General features: G+C 34.3%; 1 protein-coding gene across 4 annotated transcripts in view; it reads left to right on the forward strand.

The window, feature by feature from the left end:
- The window catches only part of GALNT13 (polypeptide N-acetylgalactosaminyltransferase 13), a 982,370-nt gene that overhangs the window by 779,362 nt on the left and 179,407 nt on the right, over window positions 1-23,601 (forward strand). For all 4 annotated transcript variants that reach the window (XM_079925131.1, XM_079925129.1, XM_079925128.1 and 1 more), the window contains one exon: window positions 3,724-3,841. In XM_079925131.1, coding sequence (XP_079781257.1) covers window positions 3,724-3,841 — 118 coding nt within the window. The remainder of the gene's footprint in view (window positions 1-3,723; window positions 3,842-23,601) is intronic.

A 23,601-nucleotide genomic window follows, 5' to 3' on the forward strand; every position in this document is an offset into this window, starting at 1 on the left:
TTATTAATTGGTCTCAGGGAATAGGGAGGCCCAAGGAAAAGAAGAGAGACAGGGGAACAGCCGGATGGTGTAGCAGTGAGGACACACACAACATTTATTGATTAGGTTCACTGTTTTATACGGGCGTGGTTCGTGGTGCACCTAACTACAGTAGTTAACAACGAAGATCACTGATCACAGATCAGCACAACAAATATAATAATAATTTAAAAGTTTGAAATAGTGTGGAATTACCAAAATGACACAGAGACATGAAGTAAGCAAATGCTTTGGGAAAAAGGATGCCGATAGACTTACTCAACTCAGAGTTGCCACAAACCTTCAATTTGTAAAATACACAATATCTGCAAATCTCAGTAAATCAAGGGGTAATAAAAACAAAAAAAGTATGCTTATAGTCAGAAAAGAGCTGGCTGAGGGCAAAAGGGTGAATGCTATCCCACAGTGAGAGGAAAGGAGACATTCTTTTCTCTGAGACAAGAGGAAGGAAGAGGCCCTGAGAAACATACACATATTAACGTAGAGATTGACGGAGGTTAGAGTTCATGATTGAGAGAGTTTAGATTTTATGCATTGCCTCAATCTTCAACTTATTGAGAATAGTCCAAAACCTTTGGAAAATATTCAGTTAAAAATGAGACAGGTGAACAAATAGAGGTAAAAGGATTGTTAGGTCTTTCTGGACTAGCAGAGGGTCAACAACATGGACTTGTAGCAGGACCAGATGACCTCAGCTTATTACTTTTTTAGTGATTCTCTAGGTCTTAGGAGCAGAGGTAGATGAGAAGGGTAAGTTTGCCCAGGAACCAATATTTATAAGAAGAGAATGGGGTCAGTCAGGCAAGGACAGAGAACCTAGGGTTCTCAGTTAGGTGTTCGCTGACATGGCAGGGTCTTGGAGAGGGGATGGGAGGAGGGAGGCAAACGATTTCTGCAGGGAGTTATTCTGTGAGAATACGGAGTAGCTAAGGAATGATAACCATCAATGAAGGATAAAAAGTGACTTCCATAGGATTGAAATAGGAGGGGTTAAAAAATTAAAAGGTGTGTTCAGAGAGGCAGAGTTCAACCTCTTGGATCTGAAGTGTTTTTAAATGATTTTGAAATCCAAAATGACAACATGTGTATGGGGAGCCAAAATTAATTGAAGGACACTTAAGATTTTGATTGAATGATTAACATCAGCAACAACAAGAAAGATGTATTACCCAGCCTTATTAACTATTTATACTGTACCAAGCACTGTGCCAAGTGCTTTAGTTCTATTAACTCAATTCATCTTCACCTACTTACTGTGTGGTAGGTAATATTTGCAGCCATTGGGCTGATGATATTTTCCCCAATAAAATTGATGGAATTGGTTGGTCCGACATTGCAGAGACACAACCTTAAAAAGACAATTTTAGCTAACTCAACTATAATCAAGGTTTTTAATTTTCTAGGTACCCTGAACACTTAAGGTCTGCACAGGAATATGTCAATAGTTCATGGGGGGACATTACAAAGCAGTTAACTTAGAACAGAACATGCTATACAACACTGTCTGTGTCTGTAGGTATTATTTAAGGCACCATCCCCGGACTGTTTGAGAGAGCTAACTGACATTGCAAATACACACAAAAAAATTCTCCCTAGGAACATCCATCTTCAGAAAATACAGGAATTTTTTGAGCAATTGTTTTTTAAGCTTTTGTTACTTTTCATCTAAAAGTAAAACTTATTTGAGTCATTTTTATGGTTAAGTATATAATTCATTGTAGCCATTTATAATATATTTCTCACATATTTGTAGGAATTATCACCAACTGTAAGACGAAAGTCAATACATGTATTTAAGTTAAATGCATTAGTTCCCGATTAGTAAATAGATAAGTGAACAGGCACTCTGATCGTTAAAAATGCATCCTTAACATTCTGAAGCACCTGGTTACATTATGATAGGGTAATTGCAGCAATTTCTGTTCCTCATTTCATTAGACTGTTCAGCACTGTAATACCTTATACAGTTATTTCCATGGAGTTCCAAAACCCCAATCAGGTGAGGGTCATGGCTACTCCATAATTACCATCTGCTTAGCTTTGTTAGTGTTTCTCTCTATTACTCGTTAGGTCAATGATACTGTTCTTGATAGGAACCCAGCAAGACCAAAAGTAATCAAACAACTCAGACCAAGTGAGGCTCTGCTACTCCGACTGATGGACAGTTAATTACCTGAGTATAAAACAGTGAGAGCACTGGGGGAAATAGAGAACTCTGTGATATGGTAGATATCCAAGTACAATATTATTTGGTAGTTTTTCAATGAACTACACTGTTCAGTTAGAGGACATGGTCATATCCGGTGGCAGAAGAGGATATAATTTTGAGAAAAATAGAACATTTGGTTTTCTAACAATCTCAAACTACCCTTGAATAACTCAGGGGTTAATCTGAGTATAATTTATAGTCAGCCCTTGGTATCCAAGGTTTCTCCACATCCGAGGATTCAACCAACCATGGGTTGTGTAGTATTGTAGTAGTTACTGTTGAAAAACATCTGCATATAGTTGGACCCGAGCAGTTCAAATCCATGTTGTTCAAGGGTCAACTGTACCTGGATGAGCATTCCAAATCTAAGTTACTAGATCCGTTTCTCATCTTTAGCAGCACAGTAGACTCATCTGGGAACTTTATACAATATCAAAGATCTGGCCGCACTCCTGGCCAATTAAATCTAAACCTGCAGAGAGTGGCACCCAAGCATGGAAATGTATTCTTTAAAGGTGCTTCAGGTGCTGCTAATGTGCTACAAAGGTTGAAAACCTCTATTCAAAAATAATCATTGCTAGTATAGATTCATTTGTGAACAACTAGAACTTTCTTTTTCAGTTTCAATTCACACTGCTTATACAGAAAACTTGTGTGGTTCACACATTAACCACTGATTTTAATGAAACTTTTTAGATTAAAAATTAAAAATTATTCTTTTTGAAACTTAACACCTGACTTCTTAGTTTCTATAGAGAAAGTTTGAATATGAGAACCAAAAGCATTTATTCCTAGTAAAAACTTTTGGATCTTGGCCAAATGTCCTTCTAAAACTGTGAATAGCATACAGGATTTATGTTTATCCATAGGGTTATATGATTCATTCTATCATTTTAACTGGGTAAACAGCTGTAAACAATTAGATATAAAGTTCTATGGTACTTATACTTATGTGACTATCATTAGATACTTATTGCCTATAAACATTTTACAGCATTTAATATTTTTCATATTTAAATAGGCTATAGATCTTTTCATAGAGAAACCACTTCCATACATTTCTAGAGTTCATATTCAAATAATTTATAATTAGGTGACAAAAGACAACTGGTAGTTTCATGACCAGTTCATCTCTTTAAGGATAGTGCTAAGAGCACTAACTTCTCTTCACTATGCCTTTCAGAAAGGATGTATATGCCTCTGTCTTAAATGGCCAGTGTTCCTTCCTTGTATCTGTTTGATCACCTGTAAGAAAAATATAGACTAATCTAAATTTAGTTTTACAGAAAGTGTGAAATAAAATGCTATTTATTAATTTTAAAACCTCTAACAACTTGGCTTTATGTTTCCAGTTTGAGATTTTTGAGTACTATTTTTTTAATTTAAAATGTCTCAAAAATATTTGCTGTAGTCTCATTAAACTCCACACATTGTTTTCAAAAGATATTCTTTTCTTTTTGTTTTTTTTCAACTAGGACCCCTACTATGGCTGGTGGCCTATTTTCTATTGACAGAAACTACTTTGAAGAGATAGGAACTTACGATGCAGGAATGGATATCTGGGGTGGAGAGAATCTTGAAATGTCTTTTAGGGTAATTGCATTTTACTTTATTTTTTGACTCTGAACATACTATGCTGTAGCATGCACATATAGACTCAGTAATTTACTGTCAAATCTTTTCTGTAAAGTGATACAAATTACTGATCAGTTGGTCATTTTCATACTTGTTTAGAAACTCTGCTAGAGTCTTTTTGCATGCAATATTTACTGTTAAATGGGAAATTAGAGGCATTTTTTAAGTTTTCAAAATAATTCTTTTATACATAATTCAAAGACACTAGGGCTTTTCTAAAAAGACAGGCTTTATTTTTTAATAAAGCATTATCCTATGAAATCACTTTGTGTTTTTGAACTGAAACTTGGAAGTGTTTATGATATCTGAATTTGCAAGTGCTACTTGAGGTTATTCTCAAATACCTTTAAGAATAACCTGTGGTCAAAGGAATTCTGGATAATTCAAGTAACATGATTTTTCACAATCATAGACATTATTGTTTGATAAATCAGTTTTAATAATGCAAATGCACTTATTAAATGGCCTTCCAAGTAAACAAAAATTAAGAATTAATCCCTCGTATAACCAATACTAGGAAGCATATGAATAATTTTAATATATTATTACATTCAAAAATTTTAAATACACATAAATGTTCCATCTTACTAAGAAACAATAAGGGCTAACATACTGTTTTTTTCTTCAAACCACATTCAGTATCATTTTAAAAATGAGTCAAATTAATAATACTGTTGTTTTTTCTTCCCTATAATTTAACCTGAATGATTTGAAACACTATCGTTTTGCTGGCATTATTTGCACAACAAAATTATTAGAGTTTAGATATATTAATCTATGAAGTTCAAGAGTTATGCCTTTTAATTTCTTATTTAGAAAGTAAACTTTGTTTTTCACAGATATAAATATGTTTGATATTGTGTAAGCAAATGTCAAAATTTGAGAATAAGAATTACTTTGAATTTATATAATGTGGAATTTAATGGATCTTGGATAATCTGAATTATTTTAGAAGGACTAGGATGTCCTTGTTATACAACTTTTTGCCTATAAATCTTCCTAATAGTCCAATGTCTGAGAAGATCATTAGTTAATGAAATTTTATTCTTCCCATATTTGCTTATATACTCATAGTCAGACCGAGCTTGCCCCACAAGACTTAGTAGCATACTCAGGAATGTCTTCTTGTTATGAAGTACAGAATACATCTTTGCACAATCTTTGGGACATTTGGGGACCCAACTTTTTTACTCAGTGTAGTTCTCAAAGTACAGAATATAAGAACTGACAGTTTAAAAGGAAGAAGAAAAAAGAAAGAAGGAAAGGAGGGAGGGAGGGGGGAAGAAAGGAAAGATAGTATACTCAAGACCTTAAAAACAATTTTCTCTTACCCTTAGATTTAATGAAGAGAGTATTTATACATTCATTAACCAATATTCCTTGGATGCTATGCTGGAAATTCATAAGGAAAAAAAATCAACATAGCAATACTACTCTTACCTAGTGATCCTATTGCCCGTCTTTTTTTCCTTCTTTCCTAACATTCTTATTCACTTCTTTTCTGCTCACCTGTTAAGCTTGATTCTCTGCCACTAGGCTCCCCTTACTTTCCTCGCAGAGCTCCCAGATTAGATGGATGCTCTTCATCTAACTGACTGAAAGATGTGTCAGGGAGAAATGTATTAGGAAGGAATTTAGTGGAATAATATGACATGCCAGGAGACCATAATCAGGAAATACAACAGAGATATTAAGGTATCAGAAAGGGAGATTTGAAAATATGGTATGTGATGCAGATACCAGGTGAACAGAGTGAATGCAACTAGTGGCCAAAAGAATGATCAGATCACTAAATAATAACACAGGAGGTTTTCTGTGATTGGTTGTTTGAGATTATTAAGAGATAAAGTACTCCTAAGTGACTGGTCTTTGATTTAGTTTCCGTATGCTATCAATAGAAACAAAATGTATATTTTGCTTTTTATTAGACTCTTGATTCATGTTTTACTTTACTTTTCTTTCTATGACATGAATATGTGTTAGCTTAATAGTTGATACCCTGGCTGAGGAAGATATTGAGTGAGAGAAAATGCTGGAACAGTACATTAGCAAAGGGAGGACACTCTCCTTTAGATTAATTTCATAACGAGATGTGTGACTTCAAGAAATGACAATATGTTGGAGATTTATAATTAGAAGATCTTTGTCTAATATCCAGCTTAATTATTTTACAACAAACTTATATTGAACATGTAGTATGTCCTTTACACTTTCCGGATCCTGAGACTGCCAAAGTGAAGAAGGCCTTATGCTTTTACTCTCAGGGAAGCGCATATCAAAGAAGAGATACATAGGTATCAGTGACAGTAAAATGTCATCATTTCTTTTGTAGATTTATGTATGAGGTTTTCTTGTCTCCATCATGTTAGTATAGACCAATTACTTAACCTCAACTGTGAAAAGGTGATTATAATAATAGTAAAGTTATAGTTATCTTATAGCTCTGGTCTATGTAGATTTGAGGATGAAAAACATAGAAATATTAAATTCCTGCAAAAAATTAGTACTCTGGCTGGCCTTATGGGAGTTTAAGCCAATTCAAAAGAATACACTTTGGGGGATTTATTTATAACAGTATCACTTGATCTTTGATTCCCAGAGTATTGTAAGTACTGACAGACCTTGAATATCTGATGAAAACTGTAGACCTCCCAAGAAAGAGGCATCCGTCTCCTACACACAGTAGGTTTGAACACAGTTTCAAAGGGTTGAAAAATCCCTTGAAGTCTCTGGATAAAAATTCTTGGCATAAAATAATAGTGACTTCTAATATTTATAGAGCTAGTAAATATAATAGTTGAAAATTGAACCCCAGCATTCTGTGACCAGTGGCCGTGCTGCTAATTACTGTACCACTACCTCCCCTGTAAAGGTCCATCCCTCCGTAACATGACAGCCCTGACAGCTGATGGTGTTATCAGGAGAGGGGTAGAAGCTAACATGCAAATGCAATCTTCCTGAACAATGCCGAGACGGTTGTCTCATCTAGTGACTTTATCATCTTCTTATATGCTTTAGCCTCTTATGGACAATACATGTCCCATAGCAGTGAGAATATGTACAAGTAGATCCTAATGCTCCTGAAAACTTAGTCTCAGATACAGTTCTCCACTCCTTTACACAACAATCATCAAAATAACATAAATTCCAAGATGTAAATGTAAATTTTAACTGATATTATTGATTTCCTACTCAATAGGTACAGGACATACAGTTGTGAACAAAGTAGACAAAACTGTGTGTCCTTATGGAACTTATATTTTAGTGAAGGAGACAGACAATAAACAAGAGAAGCAAAATACATTAATATATTAGTGATAGGGCTTCCCTGGTGGTGCAGTGGTTAAGAATCCGCCTGCCGATGCAGGGGACATGGGTTCGAGCCCTGGTCCAGGAAGATCCCATATGCCAGGGAGCAGCTAAGCCCATTTGCCACAACTACTGAGCCTGTGCTCTAGAGCCTGCACACTGCAACTACTGAAGGCTGTGAGCCACAACTACTGCAGCCCGTGCGCCTAGAGCCTGTGCTCCGCAACAAGAGAAGCCACCGCAATGAGAAGCCCCCACTCGCCGCAGCTAGAGAAAGCCTGTGTACAGCAACAAAGACCCAACACAGCCAAAAATAAATAAATTTATTAAAAAATATATATATACTGGTGATAAGTGTTAAAGAGAAAAAACTAAGGAAGAGAAGAGGAATATGAAATGGTAGATCTTGGAAATTGTTAGGGGTTGAAATTTTATATAGGAAGAACTCAGAAATGAATATTCATATAAAATAGTTTATGACAAAATTAACCCAGTATAGTATGAATTTATCATCAAAGGTATCATCTATCTTTAGAAGTCCAATGCACTATCCATTGCACACAGAGCCATTTATCTATCTTTGAATAATATCCCTGATGTTATTAGTACTACCCAATAAGCATCACCACCTGAAATCCTTGCCTTGCATTAGGCAATAGCACAAGAGCATTATTTCCAAAAACGCACAATATGTGAGATAATCTGTCACTGTAGAACCAACTGAGGTCGTTTAAAAGAGTCAGAAGGCAGCAAAAGACTCAGAAGAGTGTCCCACTGCCCTGAAGCGTAGACTAGTGGTTACAAGAATGGTCTGGGAGGGAGACAGCCTGGGTTCAAGACCTAGCTCTAGCACTTATTAGCTGTGCGAATTTGGGTAAGGTAGCATGTCTCCTAAGCTCTAGTATGTTTGCATCTAGGCTTAACCATAGATAATCAAATGAGAGAATGTTCATGAAAAGCCCTTTAAAACCAGAATATGCAATACATATATAAAATACTGCTGCTCTAAGTGTTAGTCAATATGTGGTTCTAAATCTCTCCTGACCAGAAGGAGATTACATTTTAGAAAAAAACAACAACAACCACAACAAAAAAACTTTCTTTTTAGACTGCTGCAACATCCTCTGAGATAACCACTGACATTCTAAGAACTTACAGTGTAAAATGTTTACCTACACTCATAAAATGGCGTAAATAAAACAACTGAATTTAAAATAACCAGGAAAGTGTCATCTAGAGTTGGTGTGACAGGTACTGAATTTATTACATACACACACACACAAACCTAAGTCAATTTTTTAAACAGACAAAATATATATGAAAAAAGAGTTTCAAGACATTGGACAGTAAGTCATAAATGATGATGGTCTCTGAGAGATGGGAAACAAACAAGGAGGGGCCTTGAGTTGCCATGGCTTTGAGATAGTGTCTAGTCTTCAGCAACATGAAGGGAGACTTAGCCAGATCCCAGTGGACTCCATGAGTTGAGGAAATGGGCCAGAGTGTCTGGAGAGCTCAAGGCAGCTAGAATTTAGTGGACAGAGTAATGGAGAGGAGAGAGCTGCACAAACAGAGAACTCATGAAATATGGAGTACTGAACAGTGCACATGTGTGAGAAGATGACCCAAGGTTGAGGAAGAAACTCATAAATCTTAGAGGTCTCACTGCCCCAGTGCTCACTTAGGACCAGCTATAAGGCCTCTACCCTCCAACCAGACTGATTTGTGGAGCATGGTGTAGAGTAAATATTGGGAAACTACATAATATGCTTTGACATAGGCCATGCAACAAAAAGAAGTCAAAAGTAAGAGTAATAATATTTTGGACTGAATGAAAATGAGCATAAAGCATATCAAAGTTTGTGGTGCCACTAAAAGCAATACTTAGGGGGAATTTAGAGCACTAAATGTCTATATTAAAAGAAGAAAATATAAACGATCTAAAATCAATGACTTCAGCTTCTTCCTTTAGGGACTGGAAAAAAGGGAGGAGAGTAAATCCAAAGTATGTAAGAAAGGAAATAATAGAGATCTAAACAGAAATTATGAAATATAAAAGAGGAAAAGTTTAGATAAAAGTAAGTAAACCAAAAGCTGTTACCTTGAGAAGATCAATAAAACTGATAAATTTCTGACCACACTTAATAGGAAAAATAGAAGATACAAATTACCAACATTGGAAATGATAACAGTCACATCATTATGGATTCTACAGTTCTTTAAAGGATTAGAAAATAATATTATTTACAGTGTTATGTCAATAAACTTGGCAATTTTGATAAAATAGATAATTTCCTTAAACAATAAAAACTATCAGAGAAGAAGAAATAAATCAACCCAATAATCGTATATTCAGCAAAAAATAAATAAATAAATAAATTTGTAGTTTAAAATTCCTTTTCACAGAGGAAACTCCATTGCCAGATGACCACACTGGTGGATTCTACCACACTTTTTGGGTGGAAATAAGAACAGTTCTATACAAAGTTTTAGAAAATTGAAGAGGAGATAATACCTCCTGACTCATTTTATGAGGTCAGCATTTTCAAAGAGCAAAACTTGACAGAGACATTACAAGAATTGAAAATGACACACCAATGTCCCTCATGAATATAGATCCAAAAATTCTAAATGAAACTTTAGTAAATCAATCTTCTCAATATGTAAAATGAATGTACATCATAACTAACTGAAGTTTATCCCAGGAAAGCAAGGCTGGTTTAACATACAAAAATCAATCAACTTAATTCACCAAATTAACAAACCAAAAAAAGAAAAATCAAACAACCATTGGAACAGATGCTGAAAAGTATTTGATGAAGCCCAAATTCTATTCCTGATTAAAAAATAAAAAGTAAGTGAGAAAAAGCCCTGAGCAAACTAATTATAACAGGGAACTTCCTCAACCTAATAAAGGGCTTTTGTAAAAATCCTACATCATATTTCATGTTGAAAGACTGAATGTTTTCCCCATAAGATCAGGAAAAGATAAGGGCATTGGCGTTTACCTCTTCTACTTAACATTATGGTGGAGCTTGTAGGCAGTGGAATAAAGCGAGAAGAATAAACAAAACATTAGAAAGGAGAAAGTAAGCTGGTCATTACAGATGACATGATTGTCTAGAAAATTCAGCGGAATGTATTTTTAAAAAACTACTAAAACATTATCTTACCATGTTTGCAGGATACAGGAATACTATAGTTGTTGTATTTTAAAATACTTGTAACAAACAATCAAAATTAAAATAAAAAGTCATTTAAAATAGAATCAAAAATATGAAATAGTGATAAATCTGACAAAAGATATGCAAAGACCTTTACTCTGAATACCACAATATATTGCTGAGGGAAATTAAAGAGGAACTACAAAAATGGAGAGATATATATACATTTATGATTTGGAAGACTCCATATGCTATTAAGATGTCACATATATGGACAACTAATTTAAAAGAAATAGGCAAAGGCTATTAAGTGGAAACAGGATAGTATTTTTAATAAATAGTACTGGAACAACTGGATATCCATGTGGAAAAAGTATCTAAAATGCATACCTCACACTATATAAAAAGTTAACTTAAAAGTAAAACCTAAAATTATAAAATTCTAAAGAAAATATAGGAGAAAAATTTTTGTGACCTTTGATTAGGCAACCCATAAAGGTAGAAATCAATAAACTGGACTTCATCAAAATGAAAAAAATTTGCTCTACAAAGCCACTGTTAAGAGATTGAAAGGACAAGTCACTGACAGGAAGAAATTGTTAGTAAATAATATATCTGATAATGGACTTGTAACCAAAAAAACCCAAAGGTTCTCAAAACTCAGTAATAAAACAACCCAAGGAAAAATAGCTCACAGATTTGAAGAGACACTTTACTAAGGAAGGCAGATAGATGGCAAATAACCACGTGAGAAAACCTTTAACATTATTCTTTATTAGAGAAATGAAATTAAAATAATGAGATAACACTACACATCTATCAGAATGGCTAAAATTAAAAAAGAACATGTTGGTGAGGATGTAGAAGAGCACATACAATTGAGGTGGGAATGGTACAATGGTACAATAACTCTGGAAAATAATTTTACTATTTCTTAAACAGCTCCTAGGTATTTCCCCAAGGGAAAGGAAAACATGTCCATACAAAGAGATGTACAGTAATTTTCAGAGTAGCCTTATTTGGAACAGCCAAAATCCAGAAGCAATGCAAATCTCCATCAAAGGTGAATAAGCTATGATTTATCCATACATGGAATTCTAGTCAGAAAAGTGAGTGAACTATTGATACACCCTAGAACATTGTGAATCTTGAATAATTGAGACTGAATGAAACAAACCAGACAAAAGGATAACATATGAGTCCATTTACGTAAAATTTTAGAAACTGTAAACTAACCTGTGAATGGCAGGAAGCAGATAAATTGTTTAGGGGCTGGAGATTGGGGTGGGAGAGAAGAGCTGGAGGGAAGGATTACAAAGGGTCATATGAAAACTTTGGGGGCTAACGGAGATATGCATTATCTTGATTGTGGGGATGGCCTCACAGATTTCACATATGCCAAAATTTATCAAATGGTACAATTTAAATATATGCAGCCCGATGTATATTAATTATACTTCAGTAAAGCTATTATTGAAACATGCACACACACACACACACACACACACACACACAGAGGCATCTTCCAAAGAGAAACAAATGAAGGAAAATTGTAATTGATGGTAACTAGTCAGCTGTAGACCTCTATAGTTTAGGGGAGATTCTCATTATATCTTAGCCCGTTTTCTTTTATTTATTTATTTATTTTTTAACATCTTTATTGGAGTATACCGGTTTCTTTTAAATACGCTAGATATGATTCTAACAATCTACTTCTCAGGACAGCTATGTGGATTAAATAAGACAATACTTATTGAATTTTTTATAAACTGTACCGTACTGTGGACATTTTAATTTTATTATTATCACTACCCTTAAAAAGTAAGCTGTTTTGTCAACAACCAATAGTTTAATTAACAAGGTGGAATTTACTTTAAATACCCCAATTTTCTTTCCTTCCAAGTCACTCTGTAAGCAGCAATATATTTATCTGAAGAACATAACCAAGTGAAATGTTTCATGATGTGAAATCCATTTATTTCCAAATTGCACAAGCAATGAAGTAGAAAAGAGAGTTGACATAATAAATAATGGAAAAATGAAAGGCAGAAGTTTTCATTGAACAGAATAGCATGGTAAATGAGGTGAAAATGTTTGTAGACTTTTTGGGGATTGTGGTACCCAGGCTTTTCAAAGTATTAAAAGAAAGTAAAGAATTTTCTAGAAATGTCCATGCAGTTCTAATTTTTACAAATGAAAATGTCAGTCATAATAATTTGTTAAATAGAAATCAATTTTGACAAAAGTCTAGTTGAATTATTTCTGTTAGCACTCTTTGCTTTTATTTAAACTTAATTCATGCAAATCTGAGCATACTGGATTGTCTATCATATATAAAACTTGACTGTTTTTATTTGCCTGGTCATAGAAATCAGACTATAATAGAAATCTTTTAGTTAAGTTAGCTTAATCTAACTAAGTTCATGTGTTATCTACGATTTTGGTGGAGATGGTTTTGTGAAATAGTTTGATTTAAATATAATAAAGTACTCTCTTAATATTAACATAGAGATTTCTTAGCCTCTTTTTCCCCCCAGATTTATTGAGGTATAACTGACAAAAATTGTATATATTTGAAGTTTACAACATGATGTTATGCATATGTGATGTGGGAAATGATTACCACAGTCAAGCTAATTAACACGTTCATTGCCTCACATAGTTATCTTAAGATCTACTCTCAGCAAATTTCAGGTATATAATACAGCATTATTAACTATAGTCACCATACTGTACATTAGATCTCAGAATTTATTCATCTTATAACTGAAAGTTTGTACCTTATTGGCCTCTTTTTTTTAAAAAAGTCTAAGAGGTCATAAACTTAGACATAAAAGTCCAAGAGATCATGTTCATGTACAGCCTCCATAAAGAATATAAACCAATATCAATGATTTAGTCCAGCAAACTACTCTAAGGTTACCTATCTGGTGCAGGATAAACCTTAAACACATTGCATGTGGCTTAAAATTTTTGCTTCTGTGCTTACAATTAGATTTTCTGGCATGTGGACCACCACTCTAACTTAAACAATTGTTTAAACATCTCTCTTTATTCAGTCTCCTTATCCTTTGTTTAATTGATATTATAGAATAAAATATTTCTAGATAAGGGATAGCTGAGACTTTGTTTCTAGGGACTATGTTACATCTATTATATATTTTTAGAACATAGGGTCAGTAGGATCATATAATGATATTTAATTAAGGTGTCTATAGAGAACTCTATTTTACCAAAATAAATGGGTTAGAATTTTATTTTGAATGTTAAGTACAATACATACCTGATTTCCTGTGCTCCCTTAGAAAGCACAAGTTAACGACAGGAAAATTAGATATTAATCAAACTTTAATGTTAGAAAATGTTAGCAGAACTTGTTTTGCTTTTAAAATTATAATAGCCTAAGGCTTGGTAATTTTCATAACTCTACCTCTTCATTTGAACTTTCTAGTTCACTGAAGCAGAATGTGAGAACAGACTTACGCTGGATAGTCATCTATGTGATGTTTCACCTCGTAAACATACACTACATGGAGACATACTTAGTTTTAGAAATATAAGGCACTGTAGGAGACTTAGGTACACTAGGACTTGTTATTAATCTCTGGTTCCCTTCTACGGTCACTTAGTTATCTCTTAAAGTGATTTTTTTGAAAAATATTCTTTGGGGTTGTTAGTACCACTCACAGTTTAGTACCTTCTTGAACCAATAACATTCATTGCTTCTTTTTCATGACCTCATAAAGTCTTATCATATGAGTGTTTCTCTGAAAATGTAAACATATACTATATATGTCAGCCTGCAAATGTACTCATCTAATGTCCAACTTATTCTGTCTGCTCTCTATTTTATCCATTTATCTGTCAATCAATCATCTATCGATCTACCTATCTATCTAAATTTATGTGTATGTGAGTCTGAGTGCAAATAATTAAATATTCATGAAGACTCGGAATGCAAGTCTCATAGTTATTGTAAAGGATATAATGTGACAATAAATATATGGATTTTAAAGTTTACAGCTTAAATGATCTCTATTGCAAATGAGTGTTGAGAGATACTCACCAGACATCCTGAAGGAGTTGGGACTCAGATAATTAGGAGAATTAGTGAACTGTGAAGCTCTGAAGATAGATAGAAACGAAATGCATAAAATGAGAAAGAAATGGAATGAAAATGATATAAAAATAGTTATCTGTAAAATCTACATTTTTATTTCCATTAATATATAAACCAGAATTGAGTGATATTTTTACGGGGTTTATTCAGAAATACTCATTGGGAATAAATTTTACTGAAAGATCACTCTAAATTTTTCTTCTGTCTTCTTGAATTAAACCATTAAATGGAAATAAAGATACGGGAAAGAGAAACTATTGATTTCTGAACTATGATAGAGACATTTTTGATGATGTTATTCTTTAACAAATGCAGGTACATTTCACAGATACTAAGAGGAATTTCCCTGTATATAGCAATAGCAATAAGCCAGATGTACCTAGTTTTTTACTGAGTTTTAGCACATTAAGAAACCAACAATCTTTATTAGAGACAAATATCTGAAATGTCACTTTTGGGAAACACACTCCAATTCTGTGACTGTTTTCTGATCCTTCTCTGCTAATGTGCTGATACCCCATGTGTATTCATGTTAACTATAAAAATCTTTATGATCCTTCTGATCCTAAATATGAAGGACTTCAATTTAACTGTTTGAATTTATGGCAATAAAAAGAGCGTTTTGAAGAATTTAATGTGCTCAGAATTATTGCAAAGAAAAATTTGACACTTTCTGCCATGGCCATATTTTACTAAAGCTTCCCGTTAAGTGTACTTAATCATACAAAATGGCGCTGAGAATTAAGTCAGTTATCCTGCTGATTTACATTTAAAGTGTGCCTAAAATATTCTGGTAATGAAATGTTTAACTTTCTTTTTGTATCTAAATATGTGCTCAGTGAATTAACTTTGAACTATTTATTTTACAAATCAAGGTTCCATTTTTTTTCTTAATGGAACAGGAAAGTTAAAGCAAATAACTTCCAAACATATTTCTAGTTTTGAAATTTTAAGGATCATTTATATATCTTGGGTTTGGTGAAATGAAATAAACCTGCCATTAAATTCAAACAAAGTTTGCAAGTAAATTTAGTTTGGAGAATTCACTAATTAACTCAGAAATATTTGTTAGTAGTTGGACATACAGACATGTAGAAGATCAGTCCCTGGTCTGATAGAACTTGTGCTAGAGGAAGAGGATAGACAATAAATGAGTAAACAGAAAAATAGTCTGTTAAATTCAGATCAAGATGAGTGCCTTGAAAAAACTAAAATGAGAGGTAGAGCATTGCATTTCCTTAGAGTGGTCAGGGAAGACCATTCTAAGGAAGCATTTTAGCTGAGACCAAACGGACAGGAAGAATCCAGCTGTGCAAGGCTTTGCAAAGAGAACATTCAATATAGAGCATAATGCAAGACAGAGTATTACAACTCTCATTCCAAGTCTGTAGGAGCACAAATATCCTAATGCTTTGGGGGAGGGAAAGCTTTCTTATTCAACAGTTAAGAACAATTTATTCTCTCAAAACAACATTTGCTGAACAAACTAAACTCCTCTAGGAGTTTATTTTTTGATGAGGCCTTACATTTGAATAGTGCTTTATAGAATTCTTTTACACATATTATCGTAATGGATCTCAGTAGCTTTTCTCCCTCCCATATATTTGGTTTTAACTTTAATGCATTTGTTATGTTTGCATTATACTTCAGATTACCTCTCTATAGCAGTCAGGTATCAATCTACCCTCATCTTATCCATCAATCAATGTAAATAATTACATACCTAGACCTGCATTAGACACTCCGGATGGTATATCTGCAAGGTATACCATCTCCAAATTGATTGAGAGTTTGGAGAGTATAATGACATCTAGGATCATTTCAAGTTACAAACAAACTCATTAAGTTCAAAGAAGGGAGAGATTTCTGTGATCTAAGATAACCAGGGAAGAATTTATAAATGAAAAATTCAAGAGTCTTGCCTTATAGACAGCAGGACAGAAGAGGAGCAGGGGCCAGAAATCAGTGAACTCTCAGATCTTTACTCTTGTGATCCTACTTTGTGCTTTGAGCCATACCTATGTTTAGGCTAGAATGTCTGGTTCCCCCACCTTTTGTTTTCCCTCTTGAGAATAAAATATCAGTAAGCCATTAAATATATATTTTGCCAAACTAGGCTTCACGTGACAGAGTTAATGAAGTATCCATTAAAAACTCCAGAAATTGAACCTATTACTTTTTTATATACCTATATTTGACCCCTTGAAGATTTCTAGGACAAAATTCCGAAACTGTTGTTTCTATATATGTTCATTCAATTTGGAAACCTGGTGTACCTTGCTAACCAAAATGAACACATTCAAAATCAAATTCATGTACTTTTTATTAAAGAGCCAAATTTAGATCTCTATGGTAACCACTGCGGTAAATGTACATCTTAAGCTATGATTATACTGTCACTCTTAGTGATGTCTGTCTTAAGTACATGACTACCAGTCGTTTCACTGTTGTTCTAGTCAACCAGAAATGTAGTTTAAAAAGGAAACCTATTATGAGACTTATTTAAATAAGGCTGAATGATTTCAGCAATAACTGATTCTAGATGCCAGGAATGATTCTTTTGAGGGTGTGAGATAATGTGGAGGGAAGACTTTGATCCAACTGTTCAGAATTTGAGTATTATGTACCAATGAAATTGAATTTTAAGTGCCATTGAAAACGTAGTTGGAGCTTTTTAAATAGATTTTTAAATTACCCTTAAAAATATATCTATGTTGAAAAGTTTCACTATATCTGCAAAAATTCAAACTTGATGAATTAAAAATTCTTAAAATATTTTATTACCAAACTACCACTGGTTTACACTGCAAATATGCTAAAATTGAAATCAAAATTTGGTGTAGCATTTCTCTATTGCCACCATGATGTGCCTGGCTACTAAAACTTGTTTCTACATGAGCTCCTCCATTGTCAAAGATTTGACTACACTTTTCTACTCATTTTATTATTTCATAGTTCAACAATATGCAGTCTTGATCTTATATATTTTCTCTATTTTAATTGGTCAACCAAAATGTTATTTGTTTTATTTTAATATTTTTATTGAAGTATAGTTGATTTACAGTGTTGTGCCCATCTCTGCTGTACAGCAAAGTGACTCAGCTATACACATCAGACATTCTTTTTTTTATATTTTTTCCATTATGGTTTATCATAGGATATTGAATATAGTTCTGTGTGCTATGCAGTAGGACCTTGTTGTTTTATTTATGTTTTTAAATTCTGTATTTTAATTGGTCAGCCAACTCTATATTCTATTTTTTATTTGGGTTTGAGAAATCATCTTAACCTCTGGAATTCCTGAATTAAGATAGGAATCTATAAATAAATTGTTTAAGGGTAAAATGTCCCACACTAACCCTGTAATGATGAATGGTAATTAGACCTAATGAAAGACTAGTGCTCCTTGATCATTTCCCTGGCCCTGCAAGAGAAGACCCCAGGAACTACAAGCTTTCTTTTCATTTTGGGGGTACAGAATGGAAACTTGACTCTTTAAGGTCATGGAAAGTTAAAGGTGTACCTGAGGAAGTTGGAAATGTGTTACAGAGTGGAGGCAAAGTATAAGGAAGGTGACAGATTTGAGAGTTAGCTTTACAGAGTTGATAGTTTAATGAGCATATGAGAATGGATGTTTGCCAAGAAAGAAAATATAGAGGGCGGAATAGCAAGGCATGTCCTTAGGTAGCACCTGCATTTAGGGGTGGGAGAAAAAAAGAGAAAGCAAACGCTAGGACAAAGCTGTCAGGGAAGAACAAATATATACATCAGAAGAACTTAGAATGTTATGGTGATTGTCAACAGTGTCAAATGCTGCAGAGAAGTGAGCAAGAATAATGCAAGCTCATAAAAAGTTTCATGTGTAGTTTCAGATGATAGAATCAAGATACTAGAATATAAGATGTTAAGAAAATTGAATTGTAAAGATAACGTAGAGAAAAGCCAAACTTTTTAAGAAGTTTCTCAGCAAACAGGAAAGAAAATGCATGGTAACTTAAAGGGTAAATATGATCAAGGTAATTATTTTATGTTTGCTATTCTTTTATCATAGGCGATAAGGTAAATGTAAGCTGATAGAAAGGATTTAAAAATCTAAAATGTACTGAAAAAGAAAGAGAAAGGAACAACTGATGAGATAAATATCTACAGATGTTGGAAGAATATTCTAGATATAATAAAGTACACCTGTGTAATTCTTTTTAGTTTACCACACAGCTTTATGCTCACTATTTCACTATGTTCTTACCAGAGCACTGTGGATGAGTTGTTGTTATTGTCTTATATTATAATTAAAGGTTTTGAGTTGCAAAGAAACTAAGTCATGTGGCTGGAAGTTGTAAGGGCTGAGCATCAAACCCACACCTTCTGCTCCTACTCTAGAATTCCTCTATTTGAGTTTAAGGTCCTAAAGGCAGGATATTTATCTTTGGAGAGTTGACTCTTTTTCTTAAAATGGAGAAAAGAAGCTAAGGCTATATGAGATATTTCAAGGTGGAAATGAATAGAAAGTTGGCTCAACTGTTTCTGAGCTCAAGAAAAGTGGAAAGCAGGAGATTATCTACAGAGAGGATGGGATTGATATTGGGAGCTTGATGAGAGGAGACAGTTTTGGATTAAAGGCAGCTTCTTCAGCAAGCACCTGAATGAGCAATGATGTTCTCTATGAAACAAACTTTAAATGTCCTAAGAATGATATCTTGCAATTTTAATGAAACAGAGAAGAGGAAATTATCTTCCCTGTGCTTTAAGCATCATATCTGGATGCATCATACTTCTTCTAAAGTGTAATGTAACCTACACTGACTACTACCAATTTGTTTTTAAAAAATTTAAAACTGGCAAAGTAGAGTATAACTTCCCTTCATAGTGGGTTTTGTGGGTATTTGTAATGAGCGCTTGAGGTGATATCAATATGGATATTTTTATGTGTTTCACATTTATCTCACTAAACATTTTATAGCAAAAAAAAGATACCTGTAAGATGATTTTTGGAAGGGAATCATAGTGTTCCATAGATGGCATTAGAGTTTTATAGGTGTTGCCAAGGGAAATTCTTTATCTGAAGCAAAACGTATAGCATTGTATGAAAATGTCTCAGGTCCTTGATAAAAAAACAAAATGTCTCCAGCTAATTAAAAAACCAGGAAAAGAAAATTCTGTCCATGAAGGGATTATGGTTGGAGTGAGTACTCTTAAGACAGTCCTTTTCTTGTAGGCATGAGAGACTGCTCTTCAACTGTCAAGTGCAAACTGATGACTAGACATTAATATGCTCAGTCCTAACACTCACAACACCTAAGACTGGCCTGTGAGCTACTTGAAGACAGAGAGCCGTGTTTTATTATCCTTTCTCTAAGCCCCAGAGCCCAGCATGGTGCTTGACACAAAGTCAATGGCTAGTAAATATTTGCTCGGTAGATGCCAGCCAAGTTCTGAGGGAAAATGCTTGAGGGGAGAGAGGTCATTCCCTCTCCTCAAATTTATCACGGGCCTTCCATTTGAAAAGCACTTGACGACTTTGCAAATTATACAGGAAGTTTCATTTAAACTAAAATGTTATAGCTGCAATCAGGGAAGGTGGATGGTTTAAAGATGGAGAAATTGAGTTACTGAAGGATAACGGTTTTGGAGGTACCAGGTTTTCTTTTCCTACCCCCTCCAAGTTCTTTTTAAGTATCTCTGGCATTCATAAAGAGCAGGAGATGTTGTCACACACTGTAGCTGGATACCCAGGTGGTCTACTGGTATTCAGAGGGGACTGTTCTGGCATGAATTCTAGGGCAGCATCACACAGCTGTCGTGGGCTGCTCTGTGGCTGCAAGCGGCAGATGTTACTGATACCTGACAGGCGGTCAGGTCGTCAGACACAAGAGGACACCAGTGTAAAATGCAAAATATCTGTCCCAAATCTCATTTAATAATCACAGACCCTTTCCATCTAGTTCTCAAAAATCTCATCTACATACAATTTTTCACCGTTTAAATGTATTTGTAGGATTAATTATACAATGAGGAACGCACAAATGCCAATCATTCTAGATTTTTCTTAGTCACTAGTCCCCTTAAAAGCACTGACAATATTCCAAAACCTCCAGTATTATCAAACTTTAAGATTATTGATTATTGAAAGATGAAGAAGCGTCACTGCATTGCATATTATTTGTGTTCTTTTTTCACGAATTATCTGCCTGTGACCATCTATGCTAATAAAAAAACAATACTTTATTGCAAATATGAAAAACTAGGCCCTAATTTTCTTAAGCAGAGCCACCTTATCTTACATCGGAGTTTCAATATCCGGTAGGCTACTCGATGGTCTTCATTTTCACATGTCATTTAAGCAGCAGAAGGGAGATTTGCCGTAACACAGTCAGGACTACGTGTTGCTCTGTTGATTTAAGGGGAACTGGGAAATTCTGCAATACCAGCCGTCCTAATAAGATGTGGAATAACGACAGGTAACAATTCTCCTGATGCCAGGAAACACAGTGGCCATAATGTGTGGTAATTCTGAAGGTCAGAATACTCCAAGGCTAAGAAAGTTGTTGAGAGGCAAAAAGTAATAGTGGAATTTATATATTAAAATGTTGGCCTGTGTACATTAAAGGTATTTCCACTATTCATTTTAACTGCTGAGAATGGGTGTTTGTGTTTGAGAGGAGTGGGAGACGAGGATAAAAGGACTCCATCTGTGACCACAACTACCTCACTATACTTGTGATGCACACTGGTTCACACACAGACTGCCTCAGTTCCTTTTCAGAAGAATTCCTCCACTTCGTCACACCCAGTATGAGCACACCTTTTCGTGCTTCTGCTCTATGTTGCTTCTCTCCCTTCCTTGTACCTCATCCCCTACACCTCAACCCCCAAGAATCACTTGCTAAGTCTTTGGCAAAGGAAAAAGATGAACTGGCTTGGGAGACTGCCCTTAAACTCATTTCAGGATTAATTTGTTAAGTCCTTTATCAAATGAGTAGATATAAGAGGGTCCATTTTGAATTTGGGGCTTTCAGGAGGTTCAGTTCTAAGTTAAGAGGCAAAGTACTTTAGAAGGGAAAGCAGTTAATAACTGGATATTTTTTGAACCAAATTAATGGGATATATGAAATGGTATAGATTCAACTCAGAATTTTCTACATTTAATGCCAAGGTGAAAACAAAATCTTCAAACAAATTACTCTAATATATGGCTATTTCTTGAAAAACTCATGGAGAACAAAAGTGCTTTTGTATTTTTCATTGTTTTCATAACATTTGTGACCTTTCCAAAATAGAATTCCCAGACTTGAAGGGAGAAGACACATTGATTGCCTCATAATAAGTTTTGCAAACTCAGAGTTTCTCTTGCTCAGAGAATGGTATCTTTACCATGTACTTCTAATACAGCTAAGGTAAAGTAAACTCATCTAAGGAGGAAAATGTGGATTCAAATTTTGGAGAGTTTTATCATTCCCATCTAAAAATCTGATCTCTGAAAGTGGTATTTACTCTATACAAAGAGATTAATCTGAATCCTAGAAACTCAGAAGAAAACCTAGTCTTCTTTTCCATGTGAATTTTCTGAGGACTGTCAAGCTTAAGTGACTTGTTCCAAATCCTGCAATCAATTTGTGTTTATTTCAAGTCCAGAATCCAGTTTTCCAATTTCAAATCAGATGCTTCCTTCTCTTTTTCATACAAATAATCATTCTATTAAAAAAAATTATCAAGTACTGGATAGATTCCTCAGACATGTTGAATCTGTGATCTCTAGCAACTCAGGTGAGCACTTAAAGGCCACAGAAGCTTGATGTACAAGAATCTTCATCTTGAGATGTTATGGTGATATCAGGATATGACTTGAGCTCTAGAGACCTCTTCCAGATTGCATAAATGACCTCAATTACACTATGAAGTGAAAACTAGGTTAAGAGACAAACCAGCCAATTAAAGAAGACATTCCCCAAATCAAGCTGACTATGAAGAATAACTGGGAAGTTTCTTGTCCAGAATGAATAGAAAATGCCTACTGAGCCCCTTATCATGACTTCCATACCTCCTGTGTTTCTGCCAACTTATCAAAGATCACAGCGTCTTCAGGGTCTCACTGGAGGCTCTTTTAGACTTTGTTTCAACTGTAAGAATTAAAGGATTTGTCATCAGTCTACTTGAATATGTATAAACAAAGTGGAGACTTGAAGTGCTGATGGGGATTATTTGAAACAAACAATGAATGTAGAGTGAGATAGGTTGAAAACTGAGTCATAGTAACTTGTTTCATTTTTCGCTTTGCCAGAACTAAGAAAAGAAAAGCTTTTGTTCCCAATTCCACTTTATAATAGATACATTTTGTGTACACTCTGTAATTTTCCAGATTCCTCTATATTAATATTAAGAGATCAATCAGTTAATATGTACTGAGCACCAATATTTCAAGCATTTTTTAAACTTTGCACACACTTATGTAACAGTATATTTAAGTTGTGATTTTTTTCACTATGTGTGAATTATACCAGTTACGTAAAGTGAAACGTGATGATGAAATTCAGTTTCATAAAGTGACTTTCAATTTCATGTGACGATGAAGTTCAGTTTCATAAAGTGAAATGTGTGATATTTTTTCTCAAAGAGATAATAATGTGGTCAGGGAGATAAGACTAATATATACAAATAATATATTTATGTCAGTATACACACAGATAAATATACATGCACACACACAAATATTTATCAAGATGGCATACTATATAGAACTGAGAGCTAAATGGGGTAGAGTGGGATGAATGTACAGTAGTAAATGCTATGAGTCAGTGAAAATTAAGATCAGTGAAAGATAGCATAGTTAAGAACTGGTTACTGGAAGAAAATGTATATAAAATGAGCTTATTAGAGAGGACAAAATAGATAAGGGAAAGCACATACAATAATTCTTAATTTTAATCCCCCAAATTATGTCAAGTTATTGAATTCCCTTCTATTTCCCTTGCCATCACTCTGGTCCCAGTCATTCTCATCTCTTTCCTAGATGATTACAATAACCCCTTAATAAATCTCCCCTATTTGCTTCATTCCAATTCTTTTTCATATAAAGGCTAAGTATTGTTACGCGCACTGCTTTGCCTCACTCCTCACAACAACCCCCT

Source organism: Stenella coeruleoalba (genome assembly GCF_951394435.1).
Source record: "Stenella coeruleoalba genome assembly, chromosome: 6".
In the NCBI taxonomy this organism is placed as follows: Eukaryota; Metazoa; Chordata; class Mammalia; order Artiodactyla; family Delphinidae; genus Stenella; species Stenella coeruleoalba.